At 45.1% G+C, this 26,415-nt stretch overlaps 1 protein-coding gene across 1 annotated transcript in view; it reads right to left on the reverse strand.

The window, feature by feature from the left end:
- The window catches only part of NTSR1 (neurotensin receptor 1), a 54,063-nt gene extending 28,459 nt beyond the window's left edge, over positions 1-25,604 (reverse strand). The window contains exon 1 of the mRNA XM_005499589.3: positions 24,605-25,604. Within this exon, the coding sequence (XP_005499646.1) occupies positions 24,605-25,273 (669 nt within the window). The 5' untranslated portion in view covers positions 25,274-25,604. The remainder of the gene's footprint in view (positions 1-24,604) is intronic.
- Positions 25,605-26,415: the final 811 nt, after the last annotated feature.

Genomic DNA, 26,415 nt, shown 5'->3' on the forward strand with positions numbered 1-26,415 from the left:
GGGGCAGCAACCGGCACCTCTCCTGGTCTAACATCTGATGGACGTAAAAACCTTGGTACAGCAGTGACATTTGGCAGCGCGAGATTTTAGCTTTCTCTTGAGTAACTTAATGCTGTAAGGCCCCCTTGAAGTCCCTATTTCCATGTCAGCCCTTTCCAGGAGGTGGTACCTGTCCCTCTTCTCATCAGGCTTTGAGTAGGCTGGAGAGATCTCCATCTCTCCTTCAAGACGTTCTGCTTCGCAAATGGAGCTGACCTCTTGACAACAAGCAAGGTCAAGTAGCTCTGAGCATGTGCTCATCTCTCTGGAATCTCTCTCTTGCTTCTCTGAGAGACCCGACTATGCATCTCTTAATCAGGGTGATTGGACGAGCTACCAAGAAAAAGTGTTGGCTGGGTAGTGTCTTGAAGAAGACTAAAATTATCTCCTTCTGCTGCGCTTGAGCAGTATGACCAAAGCAAATCAATAAGAACATTTTTATTTATAGATTTGTTTTACTGATTTATCATCATGGGACTATTCATGGAAGTCTCAGGTTCTTTATGATCTTACTGAACCTGAGAAAATATCAGTCACAGCCAGGCAGTTTTCTATTTTTGAAAGAGTAAAGCGCATATTTATTTCACAGAACACCTCTCTTATGCTGGCCAAATCCTTTTGTTTTTTTCATTCTTAGTGTGGGCAAGGTATAAATCTAACACAAAACAACATTTGTCTTTCTTCCTTTATCACACACTAGCTATGTGTCTTCAATTAATTATATTTCATCCTCCAGTTCATAAGCTGAATGCCAGTGGGACAAAAATAGGCATACAGTGTGAAGTGGGAGTGCCTTGGTCCTCTCGTGTTCCCAGCATGAGTGGGAGCGTGTTTGTACGTCTGTCTTTGTTGGGCAGCTTTAATCACCAGACGTGTCATTATATTGTTATATTGCAGTCTACCTTCTTTTCAGACTCTGTGATCTGAGTGTGGCTGTTGGCTTTTCCACAGCACTGAGGGTTCCTCAGCACATTTGCTGAGTCCACCCATTGCTGAGGGTATTTACAGCAAGAGAGAGATGGAGAGTTGAGGATGTGAAGTGCTGGAATAGGAAAGGGAAGAAATCTATCCAGAGGGTGGAAAAAAAGCCCATTAATTCTCAGTCGATGTGTGTATCTTTTATTTTTTTCTTTTCTGTGTTATAAGGATGAAATATTAATACAAATGGCTCAGATAAATGCAGACAGGGACAAAAACAAAGGCATGATAGCTGGATATGCTCAGAGCTAATTTTTTAAAAGGAGGCTTGAGAACTGAGCGCAATGGTGCACCTACGTTGGATTGAGCAATTTCCATGTCTAAAGCTTTGAGACAGGTCATTCTCCTTGCAAGATGGATGGAAGAGTTGACCCAGCCAGGAGCTGGAGCCACATCAGAGCATGAGAGCTGAGCAATGAGCAACAGCTTGGTTAGCTCAGCGTGGCAATAGTGGGGATTTCAGGGAAAAGAGCAGCTGCTGCAAGAAGTTCCTAGGTGGACACAGTCATCCTGGACATCTCCATCCACGGCCAGTGTCACCTTCCACAAGAAGAGACATTAAGGCTGGCTGAGATGGGTCTACCTGTGCTGCAACAGGCACTGAGGGCTGCTGTGGAGACATCACCTTGGGTCTTAAAACATTATTGTATGGGAAACCATGAGCTCCCTAAGAGAAACTGGGGTGGTTATTCATACACAGACTTGCAGACTGCTTAAAAGGGCCTTTTTAATATTTTTACAGTAATACAATGCACTCTGCTGCTCTCACTGTAGAATTACAGGTGTCAACCTGAGGAGGTGGGAGGGGGCACGATTTTGGAGAAGAGCCATTTTGCCAGGCAGAGGAAACAAACAGAAAGGCTGCAGAGAGACCTGGTGTCTCCAAGTAGCTCAGAGGATCTCCTGGTTCCAGGGTGCTGAGCAGCTGCCTCTCAAAACCATGAAGGTGAATCAGCAGGTAAATTCACATATAGTAGGGACAGTGTGGAAGGACACGTTGGCTCAAGTGATGAGCAAGGAAAGGTGACAGCAGAGAGAGAAATCCTAAATCTAGCATAGACAGGGAAACAGAATGAGAACCATTCTTCCCTGGTCATAAAGTGCTGGCTAATTAAAAGCCATCAAACAGGTCAGCTCCCAGTGAGCTGCAGGGCCAAATCCCAACTGGGCAGCTGGAAGGTCACTGTAACCCCAGATCCACATGGTCTTTCAGAAAATTATCCTAAGGCAAAACATATCAAGAAGCTCAAGGCTTTCTGCTGCAAACCATAGCAAAGACAAGTCTCGTTTGTATTTGCAGTTCCCAAAATTGATTAATTTTTTTTTAAATGCAAAATGAACATGTGGAACCAAATACTATCGGATCAGGCTGCAAATGAGACTAACAGGCCAAATGAAAGATTTATTTCTAGTGTAGCCGCTGAGGAATCATTACTGAATACAGTCTTTATGTAACCTACTTTGCATTAAGGCAGAATACAGCCAGCCAGACTGGCATGGGGAAGATGTTGTGTCTGTGGGGTGGCTTCCTTTCCATTATAAATTTCTTTGGACCTTACCTCAAAGTGTCTGGATGTAGCTACCATTTGAGATTGGCTAAAATCTGACAGATGAGGCAAGTCTGAGGTGCTGGGTTAACTAACCCCTTGGATTCTGCACAGAGCTGCGGCTGCCTACAAAGATATAAGTTGCTATTCCTTAAATTAAGATTCTGATTGCAGGTTTAGAAAAATCTCTATTTCCCCATGGCATTTCAAACTCCTGTATAGCAATTTGCAGCCTGTTAACAGTAGGGTTGTTTTTCAGATTCACCTTTCTCAAAACTGCAAGGGTCTGTGGGGAAACGGCTGAAAACCTTGACCTAGAAGCTGGGAGCAGAAACCAACCTCCAGTGCCCTGACTCCTGCAACAGAAGAATCAGGAGCTCAGTCCCTGCAGGTTTATCTCAGTAACTCATGGTCCCGTTCAGGGATCTGAGTGTAGCTGCTGGTAACATCATCCTGTGAACACAGAGACATTGCAGCTGGTGTTTCTGGCACTTGCTTACACTGGCCTTTTCTATGCGTTAACTAAAATAATTTCCTTTTTTTAAGCCCAAGACTTTCAGTGCAAAAATTGCTGTTTTTATCACTAAGGCAGGCGTCTCAGACATGACTCAGTTTCAGGTAGAAAACATTCCTCTCCGAACAGTTATGGAGACAGTTATGGAGTCCTGGCAAAAGAGGAGGTGATTTAGCAAGATGAAATAATCACAGTGTCATGAATGCAACCAGGATTTCCCTGTTAATTACCTAACTGGCTAATTAAGGGGCTATTTTTTTTATTAAAATTGATTCTCATTTTTGTAAAATACATGACATAAAAAGGGTATGTACAGAAGTGTTTATCGCTAATGCCCTAAGATGCTAATTTCCCAATGTTGTGACTTGTAATCAAGATTAATTTTCTCTGACTTATCCTCCAAAGGAGAGACTTTATACCAGTTTTGACATTTAAATTACCTTAGATTTGCAAGTCCAATATTGTCATAAATATTCATAGCCAAGAATAGAGCCCTTATTATTTTTTTTAAATTTTTAATTCACTACTCAAAACTGTTTTCAGAACAAGCACAGAGAAATGAAGCACCGTTTCTTTGGAGCATGAGGAACATCTGGCTTTGCTACCCCAACAGTGAACCAATGCATCACATTTCTGTTTGATGCTGCTGTTGAAGAAAATCTGACAGTGAAATCATCCTGTGATCATTTTCCTTATGTCTATTTGCAAAAAGCTGTTTTTACATAGAAGTTATTGGATGGCACTGCTATTCTTTTAGCATGTGTCATGTTCTTTACTGCGTGAAATGAGGGAAGGTTGGTGAAACCACCTCCCCAGGCAACCACTCCAGAAATCCCGGGTGGGAAGCAGGAGAGGTGAGACACTTCAGTCCCTGCCCTTGCTGTCTATCTGGTGGTGGCTGATTACTGTCTCAAATTGCTTTAAAGATACTCTATTTTTCTCCAAGATTTCCTGAGAAGGTGGGTTGATGTGGGGGAGTAAGAGAGGCAGGATCAGCCCATCCATAGAGGAGAGGGCTGGCTCCACTCAGAGCCTCGCAGCCAAAAGCTGATGGATCCTGCCAGGCAGGGACCTGAACATATCAGTCTCAATAAAGAGCAAATTAGATTTCTAATGAAACATTCTCCTCATTTCAGTGACTGACGACTTCTTCATTCTTTTAATATCTGATACCTTTCAATTGCAATTAATTTCTCCTGTCCTTTTTCTCCCTTCAACAAGGCAGAGACTGAGAACCAGCAATATTACTATTCACTTCTCAGAAACATTTCTATTTGCAAAAGGCTGAAAAACCCCCAAGATTCACAGCAACCCTCTCCTACCCTTAAACCAAGGAATGTATTTTAAGCATAAGAACCTCCTTCTGAGATGAGCCACTGTCAATGCTTTAGATAACATGAGACAGACCATGACATATACTGCTTTGGGGGCAGACCAGGATGTCCCCAGCTCACCCCACCCCAGGGACAATAGGTATTATTAATACGTGTATTAACACATACTATTAGTATGTATCATATCATATCATATCATATCATATCATATCATATCTCATTAATACATGTATTGTAATATATATTGATACATACATTGACATATTATTATTAATACCTCTCCAGCTGCCAGGCACCCAGGGGTGTTACGGTCCTTCTCTTGTATCAGCATCTTTGCATCACAGGGACCAAACTGAGTCCCACTTGCTGGCCTGTTAACAGGCAAGTTACACTCAAATTTGATTTTCTGGCCCATAACTGAGGTGTCTGCTCCTGCCTGAGACCAAAGAAGGACCTGCTAGACCAGGAACTCACCAAGTTCTTGTGTTTGCTTGTTTGTTTTTCAGTTCAGTTCAGTTCAGTTCAGTTCAGTTCAGTTCAGTTCATTATTTTAATAAAAGATGTTTTCTATGCCTACAAAATCATGCCTCATGATGGATGACAGACACACTTCTAATATTGTTTACCACTTCCAGTTAAAAAGAAACTTCTCTCAGTGGAACCCTGAAGTATCAGAGGGGTGACCTTTCAGTTGGGGTCTGAGTGTGGCCTTAGAAAATGAACCCTCCAAGTTATGAAGACGTGAGGAGGGGTATAAAGCACCTGGAGTGCCAATTTCATGTCTGCTTCTGCCAAAAATACTGAAAAATGTAATTATTTGGTGGAGTGATGCTCTCTATGGTCAACGGTTAGGAGTGAATTGAATGCCACAACAATAAATTGAAGTCCTTCCAGATTCTCTTGCCATGAAGAACCAGGCATGAGAAGGATAAGCATCAAAACTGGTGAAGATGCAGCTCTTAAATGTTTTGAGGGACTCTACTTGAACCACAGTGGTTAGAGAAGATAACGTAAGAAATCTTGGATTCTGTTCTCCCGAATAACTCACTGCAATGTAGGAAGAGATGCTCCTGTGTCACTCTGGTAAAAAAAAATGACAACAGCCTGAAATGTCTTGATTTCTGATTCAGTAAAAACTGAGAGACTTTTAAGTGACACATTCTCATAAATAATTCCATCTAATGGAAGATACTTTGGTAATTGCGATATTTTAATTTCAGCCATTTAAGTGCAGAGAATTCTCATTAGAGCTCAGTATTCAGGTACTGCAATGAATTTGCATGGAGAGAGAATAGCAAAAACAGTGCTGAAATGCTGGAAGCACTTTGAATTTATTCAGCATTTTATGGACAGAGACATTAAGCGATTCATTAAGCAAAACTGTCCACTCCCTCCTGGGTACAAGAAAGTTTTTATTATTCCTGTTTTTCAGGTAAATAAATGGAGGTAGAAAATAACTAGATCTGATCTAAATCTCTTCTTCAAAAGCATTTTCATAATGACTTTCTCTGTTTTGCAGCAAGATTTATTTTTAAATGAAGCCTTCAAGTGACCCTTGGGAAGTCTGACTTTCCATACTGCAATCTAACTCCCGTGTAATATTGCTTTGACTAAAAGCAATAAAAACATCCACAGGGGAGATGAAATGCCAGTCTGGCAGAGTGAGTACATGGATATTATAAATGAATAAAGCAAAATTCAGATTTCAGGGAAAAAGCATACCTTTTCACCAATGTGGAGATAATTTGCCCTGCTAACGATGTTCATAGTTGTTTAAAGGAATTTGCAGCACCTTGGAGAAGTGACTCTTCTAACAGCCCTGTGTTGCTAACTCTGAAACCAAGTCATGAAAATTAAAACATCCATGTCCTCAATTATTTCTCTGACACTAAAGTGCTGAAAGAGGAGGAGGGATATGAAAGCAGGGTGTGCAAGAACCAAAGTGAGGGCTTGTTTTACACTGAAAAACACTTACTTTACACTCTGATGTCTCCCATGAAGCAATGGGTCGTAATGTCTTGGGCAAGTGAGACTCAGCAAGGGTGGCATCATGGGCAGAGCAAGAAGAGCAGGAATGCATTTTCCTTCTGATTACCTCTTATCATTTAAGTGGTTTCAAAAGTAGCTGTAAGCAAGGATGCAAATGCTCCTTCCTTCATGGCTGATGCAGTTAAATGGGGTTGGTAAAGGTAAAGCACTGCAGGTAAAGCTGGTGGGAACGGGAAGCTCTGATGTGACTCATTCCCTCCATTTAGCTTGTATTGAATTACCAGCTCAGGGAGGCATCACTTGATTTTGTTTAAGACAGAAATTAAACGTTCTCCAGGCTCAGCTCCCTGCTGGGCTGTTATTTGCAATCAACGTGTGGATGATAGAGGACAATCGCCAAAGCAGAGGCAGGTCTTGGCCAGCCCGGAGGATTTGCTGTTCAGTACTTAATCACTGCAGTGAATGTTTTCCTTTGGAGATGTTTTAGACTCACGGCTTCTTCTTTCCACAGACAAGGCACCGCAGCTGGGTCACCCACATCCAGCCATCTCCACAACACAGCATGTTTCTCCTGCCTTCTCTCATTGTCCTCCTTGACCATCTGAATCTTACATGGTTTGCTGATGGTTACCTTCATTTCTCTCTCATCAGGTCCAGCTCTATTTGATATTATCTTTTTTCTTTATTTCATATAGCAACTTTCCATCCCCAACCCCAACCACACTGCAATCCCCTTCCAAGGGTACCCAGCCTGTTCTTGAAAATACCTCTCTTCTCCATTGCTTATGGTTCTTATTTATTTCACCTTCTATTTCCTGCACTGCTTAATTTGGGAAAGTGGAGCTACAGGGTTATGCCAACTTTGACCACTTTCTCAGGTTCACAGCTTACAGGAGAGAGCTGAGAAGGGCAATTGCGAAACTACCATCTCTAATCTTTTCTCCTTTTGCATGAAGAAACGGCTTTTTTAATAAATGCATGAATGCAATACCATGATCGGCTTTAATGCTAAAGGTAGAGTTCAAACCTAATTGGAGTGCATCAAAATGTTTCACAGGACCTATTGGGTTTTCAAAAAGGCATTGAGAAGTTCTGCTCTGCTGCACAACTCTTGATAAAGTGGGGATCTTTTAGATGAAAAAAAGTGATTTATCTGATCTTTAATGACAAAATCAGTCTCACAACCTAAGAAAAAAAATAAACAGCCTGAACCAAACATAAAGAAAGAGAGGAACCAGCCATTTGAGTGCTATTTGGATTATTATATTTAAAGCCTATTAGAGACCTTATTAAATACTCTTCCTCCAGGATCTCCTTGGTATATACCTGGCACAGACAAGGAAAAACATTTGATCTTTCGCAGTGAAGGAACATGAGCAGACTGAAAAAAAGAAGAGACACACTGGAAGACAGATACTTTAAACAAAATAACTCAAGAGAGAATGCCAAGAAGATTGTGTCTAACTTGTAGGGAAAAAATTATGTGTGTGTTTCCTTATTTATTATGCATTAATTAAAATGCTTAAAAGAAGTGGATCCTGGCTCCGGGTTTGATGAAGCCAAATCAGACATGCTTTGACTCATTGCAGTGAGACAGTGAAAGATGTACAAAAAAGATATAATGAGAAAGATCTGTTTGGAGAATGTAAAAGCTTTGTCCATTTAAGGATACATTACACGCTGTTGTAAGCTTATTATACCTGTGTTGTCAATGTTGTATAGCTGCTATATGCATCCTCACCGCAAAGCTGTGTCTTTAGGTCCCCTCCTACAGAATGAAACCTCTAATGTAGGTGGTGACATGTTGTGCTCTTACTTCTGGAGGTCCCTTGTTCAAGTCACCCAGGTGAAGGCTGACACAAAAGGATGGGGAGTTGCAAGCCTGGAAGCACAGGATTCTGCCCTTGCTTAAGTATACGGCAGTTATATGCAGCTAATTTTCTTAGAAGAATGGTGAATCTGATGACAAATGAATTTTTGGAAGGAAATCAAGAGCTACTTGAGGTTTCCTGTTAAATTCAATAAACAGTATTGACAAAAAACAATATTTCAAATAAACATTTGTCATCTCTCTGGAAACACTAACACATCTCATTTCTAAATATTAAATAAAAAACCATGTTGAACTTCTGTTTTATTTCAGAATTGTCCTAAGCTAAAGAAGAAACAAGAAAAAGATGGGGTATAAGCCAAAAATGAAGCAAGGTGATTCACTTCAGCTCAAACTAGATGTTTTATTTGCAAACAACGTGCTGTAGGTCAACCCCAAATTAATTGCTCTGTTCCTCTCATCCCTGATAAATTTCTTAATTAATTCTTCTTTGTTTGACCCAAATGTATTTTTTTCCTTTGAAAATGAATTATTTCTTTACAAAACCACAAACCCCATTGTTCTCCCAAGTGCAGAAGGAACTTTTCCAAGGGAAAGGATGAAGGAGAAATAGTGGCTCCAGCCCACGAGCGCTGGATGCAGAAATGCAGCTCTTGCCATAGGCAGATGCATCTCCACAGCCTTCAACCCCAGTTTTCCTGTGACCAGCACTAAAGAATGAATAAGAACAGTAGGTTGGATCAGCTTCTCCTGCCACTGCAGCCTGGAGAGACTACACCAACATCTGGGGAAAGGCAGGGCAGAGATTTATCACCCTCCTCTGTGCCCCAGGGCTATCTCTGTATCTTGTAGAAACACCCTGCTGGACCATTTCATTAGAATTAGGCAGAAGCATCTCCAGGAGCACATCTGTGCAAGTGACAGCTCACTTCTTGGTAATGGCAGCTTTAGAGACAATTATGACAGGCAATTATTTAATAAGAACTGGCATTTTTTCATGAAAATTATTATATTGATGAAGCACAAGGGCATTTTAGCTTAGAGCCTCCATCTTTTCAGCCAAGCCCATCTTGGTGGTTGACAGTCCTAACTACTGCACCCTGATTAACCAGCTCTTGACTGTTCATACTCATGGCAAACATTGTTTGATGTACCATCACAATCTGATCAATGAAATCAAACAAATACAGTGCCCATATCAGCTCAGGGTAGAGCTCAGCACCGGGCAGCAATCACCCAGTTCTGGGGGTCACAGTCTGCAATAGCAGCACATAGGCAGTCCTCATTTCTTCTCTCCTTAGCTTCTTCTTCAGCTTCCCCTCCCTATTGCTTCAGATTTTTCATTCTTGGCCACACCAGCTCTTGTTTTAGGCCTGAAATAAGATACTTGGAGCTGCTACAATCACAGCTCCAGGGAAAATCCTGCAGGATTGGAGGATGCAGGTGGGAGCCTGTGATGTGCCCATGGCCACTTCTCCCTGTGTCCTCTCCCAAATGCATCAACACACAATGACATAAATAAGCCAAACAATGCTGTCATGGCTTGCACACTTGCTCTTCGTGCTTGTTGAGCAACTCTTGCCATTTTGATGGTTCTTTTTCTGCAGAGAGCATCATATATCTTTATTTTCCAAGTATCATCTGTACTGAGATTAGTCATTTTTGACATGGACATTTTCCAGCTAACGGATTAGGCTTCTCTAACTGGCCGCAAAGTATTTGGATGTTGCCTTGCAAGTTTTAATGAATTGCTTAGAGTTTGCTGTGCACTGAGGTACTTTTACTCCTGCAAGGAAGAGCTGTTGGTGCAGCTCAGAAGAGATGGAACAAAAGCTAACTGGGAATTTCTGGTGTTGGGGGGATGCTACTAGTCCCTCTTCCAACTTGGAAGATGGAGCTAGATCCAAACCAGCAGAAAATGAACAGAAGTGAGCATGACATTAATACCCAAAGGCTTGCACAGCCCCTGGGAATTTCTGGGGCCAAGGGTTTATCCAGCAGTCTTCATGTTTTGAAAAATGATTTCCTCCCTCTCCTTTTGGTGAGAGCAAGGATTGTTGTTTGTTGGTTTAGACAGTGAAAGACTGAGATATTTTGGAATGAATGAAAAACAAATAAATATCTGGGAACATTTCCATTTCCCTCAAATCTTGCTTAACTTGCTTTAAGGTTTTGTTAAGGACACGGAATTGTTGACAATAAAATTACTTCTCTGTGCTGGGAGAGGTAAAGCAGATTGTTACACACAGAGAGAAGGGAGCTGACTGCTCTCATAAATAAGTCAATGTGTTAGTCCTGCTAGACTGGAAGCAGAATGACAGGTCTCCCAGATGCTGATGCTCTACTTCTCTGTGACCTTCTGTAAACTTAGGTTTGCTAAAAATACCCTACATGTGCTTCAGGGCTCCAGAATCACCTGGAGCAGGGGAGACTTTACATGATCAGATTCCAGTTCCCCACCTCAAAACCCAGCTGTGTTGAGTCTCTGCTCCCATTTAATGTGATCTCCATTGATCCTCTCTGCCACAGCTGATGTGCTTCATGTCCCGAGAGTGGGAAGGGATGATGGAGCCTGAGGCTGCTGAGCCTCCTGGGGAGGTGTGGTTGTGTGCCTGCTGCACGGTGGCTGTTTTGGGGGCATATCATGGCATACGAGGGGCTGCTGAGCCACACTGCGTTGTTTATGGTGAGGGTTATTTCAGATGATGTTTCTAATAGAGGTGTTTGTACACACACCCAGTCTCTCTTTCCTCCCTCTGCTGTCTTGACATACCGAAGAGGCAGGTATGTGGTAGTGGTAAAATGTGTAGTGAAAATTAAAGGCATCAGGAGATGGAAACCCATGAAATTCCAAAGCAGAGCTTTGTTTTGGGGTAAAAGTTCCCTTGTTTCTCAAAATGCAGCTCATATGGAGCCAGTGACTGTCCCAGCAGCCAGCAAGGGCATCTCACTGTCCCTCCCTGAGACCCAATGGAGAAAGCAAGCCAAATGTCATCGAGACCCAGGCTCTTTCTCCCCTTTATTTGCAATTTGATGTCTGAGATTCATAAAGAAAGAGAAAACACGAGTATGACAGGGTGATTAATGTTTATCTTTACCCATGAAGAGAATAAGCTACCAATCAGCCACTCTGTCCCTATCTCCTTATTTAAAATGCAAACTAACGTGAATGAAACAATAACATTTTAATCAGATGGAAATAGAAAAGCTACAGGAGAATGATATCTTTGCAGCAGTTGGAGATTCCTGAGCCCCATGTAATTACTTTGATAGATAACACACTAAAGAGAGAGTTAAACAGCACAGTTTCCAAAACACTTTTTGCACCACTCCATCTCTTCTCACTTATGGTGATAGAAACCAGGGACAACTCGGGTGCAAAGTGACTTTCTTCTCACTGCAGCAAGGACAGATTTGGGGAGCAGACCCAGCCCATGCTCCCACCCTTCCTGACACGTTATCTGGCCTGCATTAAAAAACAAACAAACAAATAAAAAACAAACCACAGCTCCAAAACAGAGGATGCCCACAAAGTGTTACAGGACATAAACTGTGATGCAAATCTGCAGGAACACAGCCTGAAGTGGAGCCACGAGGATGCAAAGAGGAGCTGGGCCACATTGCAGATGCAGCTCATGGAACGGAGAAGAAGAGAGAGAGCAGCAGTGGGTACCCACAGCTCCGAGATCATAGAATCACAGAATCATTTTGGTTGGAAGAGACCCTCAGGATCGTCAAGTCCAAACATAACCTAACTCTAGCACTAAACCATGTCCCTAAGAACCTCATCTAAATGCCTTTTAAATACCTTCAGGGATGGTGACTCCATCCCTGGACAGCCTGTTCCAATAAGCTGGTGCATCTCGCAGGCTCTGCTCCTTCATGCGCATCCCAGGAAGTGCCTGGCTATGTTGTCCTGTAGGATTGCTTCAGCTCACTTTTGGGTTTGCCTTCATGGGGTCCCTTCACTGTCTCATTTGCAGGCTACTAATGAAGAGAAAATCACATGGGAGTCAGGAGGATCCCTCAGTCCCAGATGGGCACCCTCATCACTGCCCAAAGCTGAGCAATGAAGTTATTGCAGGTGTGAAGCTGGGGGGGGAAAAAAAAAAAAGTAGGAAGAAAAGTAAAAAAGAAAGGAAGATCTGGAAGTGACCCATGAAGCTTTTCACAAACATGAGGATGCATTCTAACTAGAAAAGGTCATGAAAGTCTGCCCTGGTCAGCTCTGATGCTAACTCACACTCTGGTGTGGTCTAGGGTTGAATCCCTTTGCAGCTGGTCCCCCAGGGTCACCACAGCTGCAAGCCCAAATTTTGGAGAGGCACAGCCCAGACCACACGGTGTATCGAGGCTTCTGAGACCAGGCCCGTTGCCAACATAAAATGTGTCACTGTGAGTCATCCACGCATCGGTTTCAAAGTACAAAACCGTTCCCTGAATCATAGTAAAAAAGCACAAATGTTCTGCTCTGAAAAATGAAATTCACTGATTCCTTCTTGAGCCAAAAAGAGGGAAAATAGTTGTGTAATTCATCTATTTTGAATAATAAGCATTTCAAAGTTATCTAAACAGCGCTAATAACAGAGAAATCTCTGTTTATTTAATGTCTGTTTTTGCTGTGGGATTGATGCTGGTGCTCCAGGCAAACTTGTCTTGTTCACCTTAAAACAATTTAAACACAAAACTTTGCCCAACATCTGGGAGAGGCTGGCAGGGCAGCAGCCTCACCTCATCCTGACATTACTGCCTTAACCATATACTCCTAAAGAAAGTGAAATTTTTGTTGAATGCTATGTTGTGAGCAGAAGGCAAACCTGGGAGCATTTTGTAAGTAAGTCCTGGAACAAGCTGGTTTCTTAGGGGTGACCAGTGCACATTTTGTTGTCGATTTGCCCCATTTCCAGCCCAATCAGCTTGGCAGGAGCCAGTTTTCTGACAAATCGTAGCTAGAATTATAAATGAAAAAGCCATGCTTATGTTCAGCTGAATTTCTTGTCTCCCTGGATAATAACTCTGCTTTTCTCAGCAGTCTTTACAATTCATTCTTTGTGACTGGACACAAAAGCCTTGTTTTCTGTGAGATTGCTTATCTCCAGCAAAGCTTCAATGGAATAGAGAACCAAGGTATGAAACCTATCAAAACAACCACTGTCCCACCCTGCAAAGTCATTTTTCATGGCTTCTTCCTTGCTGTTTGCTGGTAACAATTTTCATCAGGTTCATTCCCAGGAAGGATGAAGGATTTTTTCCCCATCAGCCTCCTGGGACACTGGGCACAGCCCTTCACCACCGCTGAAGAGACCTTTGATTGCCAACCCAATTCTGGGGCAATTCCCAAGAATCTCCTGTTGATTCAGGGAATCACAGAATAGTTGGTGTTGGAGGGGACCTCTGGAGATCCCCCAGCCCAACTCACCTGCTAAAACAGGTTCACCAGAGCAGATTGCACAGAGTCATGTCCAGGTGGGTTTGAATGTCTCCAGAGAAGGAGACTCCATACCCGTTCTGGGCAGCCTGTTCCAGAGCTCTGGCATCCTCAAAGTAAAGAAGTTTCTTCTTGTGATTAGATGGAACCGCCTATGCTTCAGTCTGCATCTGTTACCCCTCATCCTGTCGTTGAGTGCTACTGTAAAGTGTGTGGTCCATCCTCTTGACACCCAGCCTTGAGATATTTAGAAGCATAAACAAGATCCCCTTTCACCTTCTCCAGGCAGAACAGTCCCAGCTCCTTCCCATAAGAAAGATGCTCCAGACCCCCCAGCATCTTTGTAGCCCTCCACTGAACTCCCTCCAGTAATTCTGTATCCTTCCTAAACTGAGGAGCCCAGAACTGGACACAACACTCACCCAGCTCCGAGGAACAAAACCAGCTTCTCCCCGCTGCGACAACAACCCTGTGTTTGGGACCAGTGTCTGTTTATAAGTGAAAGCAGCCAGGCAGAAAGACCCATTCTCCACCTGAGTGCTTTCCTCACTGCCGAGACACTGACCTGAAAGGCCTCAGACACGGGTCAGCTCTTGGCAGAAGAGCAGCATTGCTCCTATGGGGATGCTGGGTCTGGAGAGGAGTCGCCGCTTGGTCGGTGCACTGGATCAACACAGAACAAGCAGGTTTTGCAAACGTGCTTGTATGTGAGATTTGTAGGACAGAAATAGATGGAAATCTGCTAATTATTAAGATTTGCCTTTAGCGTAAGGCACGGGGGTGTGGACCAGCATCCAAGAGAGAAAAGAAGCTCGTTGCTGAAAAGGAATTAATGCCCAGAAGATTTTCAGCTGTGCTTCAGTTTTTTCTCAACAGCACCCACAGGCCACAAGTCAAAATAATCCCTACAGCTGGATCAATATGCACAGCTTTATAAACAAGCTGCTCTCCGTTGTCATGAGGGCGGCTCAGGAAAGGCGTTAGTGCAAATCCGCATGGAAAATCAGGGATTGCACCCTGCTGGACACAGCCCCAGCAAAAGCCACCCATCACAGCCACGTCAAACTGGGAAAAGAGAAAAGTCATGCAAATCACCTAAACCAGCTCCTTCCCTTGAAAAAGCACCTTTTTTTTTTTTTCTTTGGCTGAATTTGAAGGTTCTCCTGGCATGGGCTGAATTTGGCTGGGAGGCAGAGGCACGGCTGAGTGGGGCGAGCAGATGCGAGGCCATCGGTCTGTTTGCTGGCGTACAGATTCTGTGCAAAGCTACAGCTGCACTCATGGAGTTTGAGTCAATAGTTGCTTTAACAGAAAACCAGCTTTGTTTTGCAGGCACAAGGGCCTCTTCTATCACCACTCAGCAGGAGGTATATAAAACTGTCATTTCTTGCCCTGTTTCTGCCCTTTTCTTTGCTTCTACTTTTTATAGGCTGCCAGTGGGGTTTTTATTGCTTTAGGGGTTTTTTTTGTTTTAATTGAAACTGAGTCAATTCCTTTTTTTTCCCTAAATAGTTGTTGAGTTTAACGAAGTTTTCCATTATTTCACAGGGAAGAAAACAGCAACCTTCCAAGCAGGAAACAGAAACATCATTTGAACCTGTTTTGTGCAAGAGCAAGGAGATGTAACCTTGTAATGAGGGGAATAGCCCCTAAGAGCCTTTAAAAGCCACTTCTGCCTGGGCAATATTTAAGGGATGGAATTGAGCACAACACTACATGATAGCAGAAAACCTCTAGAGTACACCCTGCAATTTTCTCTTTCCCAAACACACTTATTTCAAAGTAATGAAGACACAACCTAGCTTTATTTCTGACTGTAACATCCCTGTATATGTGGTAGTCTTTCCTGAAGTGTCTCTGTTAATAAAAGGGAGAGGAAGGAGGAAAAAAGAAACATAGATGAAAGTGGATGACCTGCACTGTCCCCCTGCGATACAGCAATTCCCTGCAGATCACATCTCTCTAACCCTTTTTTGAGGAATTCAGGTGAGTCAGGGAGTGATGGGGTGGGAGACCTCATTTGCTGGAAGAGACAGAGCTAGCAAGGAGCAATGCACCTGGCATCTCATTCCTGAAATAAACAGCTCCTGCCATGATTCGTTTTCTTTCTCTTTTCCTAGAGGACCCCTGGCACTAGTATCACTAGTGAACCAGATGCCTGTTCTTTCTTATAAAAGAGCAGAGCAGCTCCCTCTGACTCAGCTCAGCTACTCCATCCTAAAGCCCAACCAATGTTTGTAACCTGAAATACTCCTCGGAGCCACCCTTGAGAGTGGGAATTCAAAGAGCTGGTTGCTGAGGGATTGTACCGAGCTGAAATCTTGGTGAAACAGGGCAAGATCGCGGGAAGCCATGACAGGACCTGATGGGATTTGGGAGGAGCAGGGGGAGCAGGCGGACAGGGTAGGTTGTGGTTGGGAGCTGAGCTTGAGCAGCTGGGTGCTGGGACCTATGGCCTCTTTGTCTTTTGTTATTATTACCACCCTGGCCCGTTTTAAATATCCCATTTATTTGGATAACAGTAGGTTTGTTTTGTCAGAGTTTGTCCCTTGGGTTAGTGACTGCAGTCTGTTAAGAGTTTGGGGAGTACATATCACCCTATTGTTTTATCTTGAGGTCCAATATCTATTTATTAGACTGAACCTATATTTCCTCTCCTACAGTGCTTCATCACACTTCACATACCTGGAATTAAGGAACAAGCAAGTATGACAATATCATAAGCCCATGACTGACAGTGATAAAAAACAAAACATGAGCTTTGGGGAGGGAAATTAAATCCTGCGAGTTTCTTTTTTTGAATGAAACAAGAATATTAAAATGTATAAATTGTCCCCATGAGGATAAAATGTAAGATCTTTGCAGGAGAAATCAATAGAGTGATATGAGCAATGAGCTAAAGTTTCCCAGAGGCTGAGTGAGTTGCATTTTTATCAGATGGTTTAGAAAAAATCATAGAATAGGAAGGAAAAGCTGGTTAATTTGGTATTGAAAATACTCAAATGGTTATGGACTTATTAAACAAGTTCTCCAAGGGAACAAAATAATATGACAGTCCTACCAAGTATTGAGACCACATTTATTTGGCTCAGCACTTGGTCTTGATTATGTTACAATTAATAGGATATAGTATTGCAATGACTGTATTAATTAGCTGCTTGTAGTCCTGATCAAATATAGGGGTCTGCTGAGCTAAATGCCATCCTGCAGCAAAGTGTTCACAGCTGATACGCAGCAGATCTTTGCTCCACAGGTCTGGGTGAAGCTTATGAGTCAGTAGACCTCTTTATTCAAGGTGAAAGAAGGATGAAAATGAGATGGTTCAGGGATGAGATTGCTCCTCCTGCTGCCAGAGACTGTGCAAAGCCTTGAGCAGCAGAGCAGAGCGGATGGGCAAAGGGACAGTAGGTTTTCATTGGCCCCAAAGGAAACAGCACCTGGACCACTTCTGATATTTTAACATACGACAGTTCCAAACACAGGCAGTGCAGGGCTTCTTGGCACATCCAAAGTGTTGCACTGAGGTGTGATCTCTCCCAGCATCATTCAGCAAGCGAGAAGGCACAGAAAGGATAAATCAGATCCACCCCAAGTCCCTGAAATGAAGGTTCTCATCTCCCAGGATCCAAAGAATCTCTTGGGGCTCCCTGTGCTAAGGAGTGTTTGCTAAACTCCTTCTTTTCCTCTGGAGAAGGAACAGACCTCTTGAAGCAAAGTAAATCATTTACTTCAAGAGTGCAAGTTGGTTGTAACAGCAGTGGCCCTAAATTTATTCTTTATTATCTAGAGGGGGTAATAATTGGCAGGAAAGTACCAGAAGGCATTTTCAGAGAGAACAGAAAATGCTGAAATCAGGCAATACATCCAGTCCTGTCTAGGCTGCCTGTTCTCCTTTTATATATTTCGGAATTTGTTTGGCAAAGAGAAACCTGGAAAGTTTTATAAAGGAAGATTTACTGCACAGGGTTCAGCATCTGGGGAAATGTAAATCCATGGGTTGGGTGTAAATCACGGAGGGAGCAGGCAGGCAGGGAGGGGCTGCGAGCAGTGCCACCAAACCAGGGCACGTCCCCTGGCTCAGCTGTCACTCCAGTGCCTCTCTGATTTACTGATACTGAATATGCTTTTTGCTCTGCATGTGGCTTTATAGTTTAGAGGTACTCCCAGCTTTTCCATGAGCACTTTGCATAAAGGAGATGCTTTTCCAACCCCTCTCAGATACTGAAGACCTTGTGAAAGTTTACATTTTTTCCTTTTTTTTTTCCATTTCCATTAGGAAAATCTCATCTCTGATTCTGTCTTCAGCTGACAATTGTCTCTAGTCCCTAAGAACTTAAAAGCATCAAAGATACCTCATTGAACTTTCTCAAAAAAAAGTTCAGTTAAAAAGACATTGTTCATTCTATTTTTTCTCCCTCTAAGAGAAAAAGAACCTCCATGAAGTTGTGCACAGCAGTGCACTCTCTGCATTGAGAATTATTGAAGTGAAAAAGCCACGGGAGACAAGAAGCAAATCCCACATGCTCGAACCACCTGTGGGTGACCAGATCCTCCAAACACACTTCTCCAAAGTCCAAGGACAAGAATAGTGCTCCTGGAGAGATACAGCCCCATCCCACAGCATCCTCTGCCTGGCAGGAGCAGCAATGATGGCTCCTGGTACCCCAGGGAGGGAGGAGGAGGAGGATGGGCCTCCAGGCACAGATACTTTGGGTATAAGGATATAAAATTGTCTCAGTGCTATTTCCCTCCCATCCATGGAAAACTTAATGACTGATGCAGGAAAATACTGGGAATGAACCAGCAGCTCAGAAATTTCTGCTAGCCAGACAGGGTTAGTACTCCATCACCATCATATTTTCTAAGCCAGCCCCAAGCACGTGTTTCCTGAATAACTCATCAGCTCAACTGATTTATCATCAGCTTTTCTTTTTAATCCCACACCCAAGATGTTTTGAAATTGGATAGAAAAAAGGCATCCATGGGAAGCAAAACGTGGGGGCTGATGTTATTGGAGCACGATGAGTTACCTGGCCCTCTCCCCTGAGAGTTTCATTTAAAGGAAGAAAAAAAATCCTTCTCAAGTGATCACGCCCTCACACAAAATTGCAGAATGGAGCAATTGAGCCCAGCCTTGGCAGGGGACACCGTGGGTGCTTGGTGTCAGTAACCAGGCAGAGAAGCAGCGTGTGGCGCCGTGTCTCGCTGAGGTCCCTTTCCATGGCGGGGCTCACACAAGAGCAGTTGTTCTGTCCCTTGTCCTCCAAGGCATGTCCTGCCACTCCTTAGGTGGCTGCCCATCCCGGGAGCCTCGGGCAGGACGCAGAAGCGTTTCCAAACGTCAGGAGGAGAAAGTGCCATCTGTGAGTCTCAGGCAGATGCTGCACAGAGATGATGGGAAAAGCCTTTAAGGGGAAGGAGGGGGAGGCAGGGAGAAGACAATTAAATAGCTGTTTTAAATGATCTGGAAGAAGATTAAAGACAGCTGATTATTTTTTTTCTGTCTACGGGAAGAGGAACCACTATTACCTTCATCTCTTCTGCCTGTACAAACTGCTGTTAAGAGGAAAATCTAAGAGCTAAATTGATCAGCCACATTTCCTCGTCCTTTTATTACCCCTCCAGCTGATATCTTGGGAAGGGGGAGGGTAAAAGAAATCAACTGAATTAAAATCAACTGGGGAAGGGGGAAAGGGAAAAAAAAGGAAGAAATTATGTAAGAACTGACAAAACACAGCAGGCCAAGCGGTTATGTAAAGCAATGAACACAAGAGCCTATTTAATTTAGATGTAGCTGCAAGATGGACTACAGTGTAAACGGGCTGGGATTAGGCAAACTGGGCTGCCGTAAATATGCTGAATTAAAGCCCTGCGTTCCCTGTGTAGCATGTGGAAAAAAGGCAGTTTTTTAGGGATGCTCACACCACCGCAGAGGGGCATCCTCACTGGGGTGGGGGTTCTCTCTCCATTGCTGTGGAGACGGATCCAGACACATTTAAGCACCAATATCTTCATTTTCTTGCCTACCCAAGGGTCTGGCAGCACCGTGACCAGAAGGGACACAGTCCTGTCACAAAGGTGGCAATTTGTTGTGCTGCGGGAGAGGTTAGTGGTACCCAGGCATGGGCTTCTCTGGTGGACAGAGATCCTGTGTGTGTGTGTGTGTGTGTGTAGTCAAAATAGTTTAATCAGCCAGGCCCAACGGGTGGGATTATCAGAGCACAGAGCTGTAGCAAGTGATTTAAAACAGTACTGCTGTTAAAAGCCATAGCAGGAATTTGGCTGTGACCTGAGGAAAAGAAACCAACTTCAATTCCCCTACTCAAAATCAGGATAAACGCAGGATTCCTGAACTGAAGCCATTGACTAATCCTAGATATGATTTGCCAGCAAACCTGCAGAAAATTCAGCCATTTGTTTTTATGGGTTGCTATTTTCATGTACTATGGAGAAATGCTTTTCATGTTTATTCACATGGCACCACAGATCTGCTGTCGGACAGAGCTCTGCCTTCCACAGCACCAACCGGCTGCCATCAGGGCAGAAAAGCTCATCGCACCAGCCCACCGAGGTGCTCCTCACTGGAGGAAAGTATAAGGGACTGTTTGCAACATCGTGCATGGAATTAATAACTTTGTAGGACTCTCAGACAAATGGAAATTGAATAGACATCCTTGGAAAAGTGTGTAGAGTTTGTGGTAATGGATGCCGAGAGGCCAGACCACATCTCATGTCTTCCAGATCCAACACCCGGTCCTTCCTTCCCATCCCCTTCAGACCTGAGGCTCTTTGGCACATTCTTTTGAAAGCTCTGCAAGAAGTGTACGAAGAAATAAAGCAGAGGACCTCCTAGGGCAAGCAGTTCTTTCATGTGAAGAGTTATTTACTCAACAAATCATCTGAACTATGAGCAGATTTCATAAAACATGATAAACAAGGGATCCAGAGGGGTAGGAGAGGTGCAGCCACTCCAGGGTGGGCTGGTGCAAAGCAGAACTGCCACAAAACAGCTCAAAACCCAAACCCAGAGGTCCAGAGAAGTTCCCAATGTCCTTCCCTAAAAGCTGCCCTATCAAATGAACAACTTGGAGCTGATGGAGCTGTGACAGTTTCCAGAGGCGCAGGGCCTGCTGCCATGTGTTTTAATAAATGGGTTCACACCAGCTGCCCGTGCAAATAAAACAAGAGTGTGTGTCAGACTCTACCCAGGCACTTGCCATAACTTAGGGGACATTTTGCAGCAGAGCCACTCAAATGTAGACCATGCCGTGCCAGTGGGACAGCACATTGCTCTCTCCTCCGTGACCCAGTCTTCCCTTACATGTTCCCAATCCAGGCTCAGTTAAAATCCTGGGATTTTAGGTCAACGAGCTGCCTGTCTCTATGTGCTGGAAATGATGGTGCACCACCATTGTTGGTATTTCTTTCAACTTCCCCTCTTTCCCCAGTTCCACTAAAGACCTCTTAAAAAAAAAACCTTTGAATGTAATAAAGGAAGCAGCAATTTGAAAAATGGGGCTGAGAGTGTACGATGCTGATGGCATACGGGGCTGCATGTGGTGGGATGGGGCACTCAGCCAGCTCCTGTTTTGGGGAGCTGACCCCCGAGTCAACAGCAGGGCTGGAAAGTAGCCAAAGCCACAGGTATCGACCCATCAGTGAACAGGGAAACATCTCACTATGCCTCAGAACTCTCTTATCTGTTATTGCCACAAGGAGTAACTTTTAAAACCTCCTCCAGCTGAAGTGGCATGAAAACATGAATTTATTTGTATGGGGATGGCTTTATGAGGTGCTTAATTTATGTGGAAAAAACTCTGAAACTGGCTGTGGTGTGTTTTAGAGGATGTCTGCCAGCTAAAGTGTTAACTAGACCTAAATAATGTGGCTGTCATGGATTATACATGAAAATTATTCCTGTTACCAGATCCCATGCTGATGCCAATATTTAAACCAGACGTCCCTGACTGACAGAAGTAACAGGCAAGCTGAGCAATGAAGGCTGGGGAAGGTTTACATAATAAACCAGATTCACAGGCTGATTTAAGCAGCTGCAGGGTTAGAGATAAACCAAGCTGGGAAACAGTACTTTGTAAAGAATTAAGTACCAGAGGCCACACAGAGCTCACATCTCAATGGCACAAAGTGAGATTGGCAGTGCCCAGCATTGCTGATTGTGATGACACGTGGATGACACGTGGTGACAACCTGCAGAACGTCTCACTTACTGCTCTTCCTGCTTATCAGTGTGCTCTGTGATGAGCAATCTGTAATTACTAGAAGAATATCAGTAATTAGCTCTTATGGTTGCTGTGGAGCTTAAGTGGTACAAGTTAAGTAACATGAGCAAGAGTCGAATATGCTGACTGCTGTTTGAATAGATACTTTTTCTTCTTATAAGGAAACCTGGTTGTTCACACAGTCTGGTTTCACTCAGGAATGCCTGTTAAAACAAATATTCAAAGCAAACACAGAGGAACTTTTTCGAAAGCAGAGATGTTAAACTAATACACTCAAATATTCATCCTGGGAAGCTTGTTCGAGTCCAGGGGAGAACGTTCTCTTGCCATGATCCCAGCAGAATCACAGCTCACACTGGGCTCTGAGGCTATAAATGGTTACAATTGCTCTGTTCTGGGACTGGCTTTCAGTCAGTCAACAAAAAAATCCTCTTGGAGAACTAATGACTTCCAAAAAAAAAAATCCCAATTTGCTTTAGACAGTGTGCCAAACAGGAAGAGGAGTGAAATATGTTGTGTGATCTATTACAAGTGATTTGCCAGCTTGAGCAAGTGCATTGTTGCTCTGCTTAATTTAAAGACACAAAATGCATGCAGAGATGCAAAGACCTGCTCTAAATCAGCGAAAGACCAAGGCTCCAGATTTCTGACCTTTGTGTGTCACTCTCCACATCACCACTGCACTTTCTTTCACACATCTTTCTTTATTTGTCTTTTTTTAAACTTCGGCACAGCTTACCATGTGAGAACAGCCACTCACATGCTGTGCAGTGGTTTCACTAATGCACTTACAACCCGACTTGCAGCTGCTTTGCTTATTCACCCTGAGCCTTCCCCAGCCCGGGGCCCAGCATCACATCGTGCGCCGCTTCCCTGCGCTCACAGGAATGGGGAGAAGCTAGAACAACCTTTCTATTCCAGCAAATCTCCTTCTGTAGCCAGATCCCCTGAGAAGGAACAGCACAGTGGTGGGTCTGCAGTTTTGCCTTTTATATTTTTCTTTCTTTCTTTCCTCCAATAACTGCCTCTTCCTTTTTACTTTTAAATTAATTCACAAATAAAATAAAATACGTGAGGAAAAGCCCACAGGTGAACTTCGCATACTGTGTATTCATGCCTTCCTACTTCTTACTTGGGTATCAGGGTAAGGTATAGCCTGAATAATAGCAAGACTACAAAATACATTGAGAATTGTTTAAAAGGTAATCTCCAAAGACATGGCTAGGAAATAATCCTCTGGTTTTAGCTCTATCATGGCAACAATGAGCATCAGTTTAGTCCTAAGAGGAAGATGACTGGAAATAATGTATTTCAGCCACATTGTTCTCAACTTGGATGGCTCACACCTCCTCAGAGAGTATGGAATTTGGGTTAAGTACGCTGGGATGCCACTGACAAAACCTACAAAGCATCTACAGGAGAAATACAGCCCCCACCATCTCAAGAGGAAAGTTCAGTATCAGCCTCTTGAGATGGTGAGGGCTGTATTTCTCCATTAAGACAAAATACAGAGGGAATCCACTGCTTCTGCGTGGGGTGGATTTTTGTTTACTGGAGCAGTCTACAGGGAAACTTAGAGAAACATGTCTAAACATCTACAGGATCTGGGTTTAAATCACCCTCTTTTAGTGGGAGAAATTATTCTGATTTCCTCCCATTTAAGTTCCCTCTGTTTAATTGTGGGAACATCTCAAAGGCTTTAATACACATGCAGCTTTAAATTGTAATTGGCTGCTGATTAAACCCACCTGAAATTCATGTTCCAAATAAAAGATTGAGAAGCTATCACATGTGAACCTGGCAGCAAAGGGAGGGTGGTGTCTTGCTCTTTCTGTCTCTCCTTCCATGTCTCTTGCATTTTTCAAGCATAATGCTCCAGTAAACAAATGCCTTAAACCCTCAGAGCACTAGAGCACAGCAAGTGTTGATGCTGAAATCCTTTCCACGCATGGGTGTGTTAGATTAAGCAGTGTGTGGAGATCAGCAAAGCCTTTGGAAGTCAGAAGGGGTTTGCTAGTTAAACCGGCTACAATTTCCCCAAACCAGCAAAAATACCAGCCTCTGGCTTTGAAGATGCCATTTCTTTTTGGATGTCTATACTGCACCTTGTTCCCCAAACTTTCTGATATGAGAACCTGCCACTGCACAGAGGAAATGGGCTCTGGACCAAGCAAAGTAACTGGGAGAGGAGGAGAGATGGTTTTATTTCCTTTGATCTTGCTGTCCCCTTTCCAGCAGAAGGAATGAGATACAGAAAATGCAGAGAAAGGGTGGAGATTTGTGGCTTTTCTGGCCTCGAACTCTCACATTTGGGGAGGACCCGAGCATCCCCAGCCCGAGATGGCTGCACATGGGAATCCCGCTCCGGGACAGCCCCGGGTCCGGGCACCGGGGGGCCCGCACCGGCCCGGGGCTGCGTTAACGACTGGGCAGGATTTACTCCAGTGAGGGGTCTCAGCCCAGCAGGAGCGGGTGCGCGGTGGGGCACAGCAAGCGGAGCCCAGAACCCCCTCAAGTCTCGGACCCCGGGCCGGTCCGCCCCGTTGGGGCTGCCCGGAACATCCCCCTTCCCCAGCCGCTGCCCTCCTCGCAACCTCCCTCTCCTGCTCGCCCGTCTCCGCAAAGTTTGACAATCCGAGCCCGGGGAAGGAGACGGCTGCCCGCTCCCGGTTGCTCCGGGAGCCCCGGCCGCCGGGATCCTCACCTGGATGACCGTCTTCAGCGTGGAGGCGTCCACGATGGTGGTACAGATGAGGGAGTCGGGATCCTGGTCCTTGCCGTAGATCTCCCCCATGGTGAAGATCATGGGGATGGCGAGGAGGAAGGAGGCGATCCAGATGCAGCTGATGAACTTCTTGGTGCGGCTCCGGGACATGATGCTCTTGGCTTTGAAGGGGTGGCAGATGGCCATGTAGCGCTCCACGCTGAGGCTGGCGATGTTGAGCGCCGTGGCGTAGGTGCAGGCGTCCCGGAGGAAGTAGTAGCCCTTGCAGACGGCCCCCCCGAAAGCCCAGGGGTGATGAACCCAGATGAAGTTGTAGAGCTCGATGGGCATGCAGAGGAGGAAGATGAGGAGGTCGGAGAAGGCGAGGCTGGCCAGGTGGTAGTGCACGGTGCTTTGCAGGTTCTGCAGCGACTTCTTGCGCACCAGCGTGTACGCCGTGATGGAGTTACCCACGGTGCCCACCAAGAAAAGAGCCAAGTAGATGACGGTCACCATCACTTTGGAGTAAATGTCGGTGTTGACGTCCAGGTCCTCCTCGTCGGGTGCTTTGGGAAGCAGGTCGGAGCGGTTGGAGGCGTTGGCATAGCCGGCGGGATGGAGGTGTGGGGGGCCGCCCGGCACGGCCGGGGCCGTAGCGTTCAGGTGCATCCCCCGGGCCGCAGCACCGCTCGGACCCGACGTGCCACTGCCCGCGGCGGGGAAACTTGGCTCGTTTTAATGCGGCGGGGAGGAGGCGCCTGCGGCTCCCGGGCTGCCGAGCGTGTGCGTGTGAGACACACACACACACACAGAGAACCACCCCCCTCCCCGGCGGAGCAGCCTCGGCTGTGAGCAGCCCGCAGCTCCAGCTCTCTCCTCCCTGCAGCTTCGCGGAGCCCAGATGTGCCCTGGCAGGGCAGGAGCCTCTCTGCGCGCACACGCGCACACACACACACACACACCCCCACACACACACCCAACACACACCCGCCTCGCACACCTACTCCGGGAGTCCCCGCACCGCCGGTGACCGCGCACCCCACGCCGGCCCCGGCTCTGCCTTGCCCCGCCCCCCCTTTCTACTCTCCCCGTCGCCGAAATGGGGTTTTGCAGCCCCACTCCGGTGCTTAAACTCGAGCCGTGGTGTGTGTGGAGGAAGAGAACGCGGTCCGGGTTGTGCTGCTGAGCTCCCTCCCCGTTGAGACCCTGCCACCACTCCCCTTCTCCAAGCCTTGCAAAGTCAGACAGAGGCACGGGTCTAAGCTGAGGGCTGGGGGGGCTGGTGAGGGGGCCCGAGCATTACTACCCCTCCCACCTTCCTCTCTCCCCTGGGGAAAGAGGAGGCACCAAGGATGTTCCATCACCCTTGTACACCCATATGTCCCCAAATACCCACTCACCTGCTGCTACTAAGAGAAATGCATTTGAAGGAGGAGGAAAACACCTAAAATGCCGCCTTCTGCCCTGATCTGCCTGGGGCACCCTCAGCACCACAACACAGCAGTGACAGCAGCAAGCTGCTTTGTTTTTGTCCCCATCAGTGACTTTTATCCACATGTTTGGGAATGTGAGGTCCTCTCTGAGCTGCCCTGTTGCAGGACCAGGGGCTGTGGGGTTCCACAGTGATGCTGAGGGTGACAAGGGGATCTCCTATATGAAAGGACTCCCTGAGGATCAGCGGTCCATGGTGGGGTTAACCATGGTGCTGAGCCAGCCAGTGACCCTGTAAAACTCCAGTGAGTTCTTGGTCCACTCAGTTGTCTCCACGATAAAATCTTTACAAATGCATAGAGGAGATCTAGGAAAATCTC

Source organism: Columba livia, chromosome 16 (genome assembly GCF_036013475.1).
Source record: "Columba livia isolate bColLiv1 breed racing homer chromosome 16, bColLiv1.pat.W.v2, whole genome shotgun sequence".
NCBI classification, from domain to species: domain Eukaryota; kingdom Metazoa; phylum Chordata; class Aves; order Columbiformes; family Columbidae; genus Columba; species Columba livia.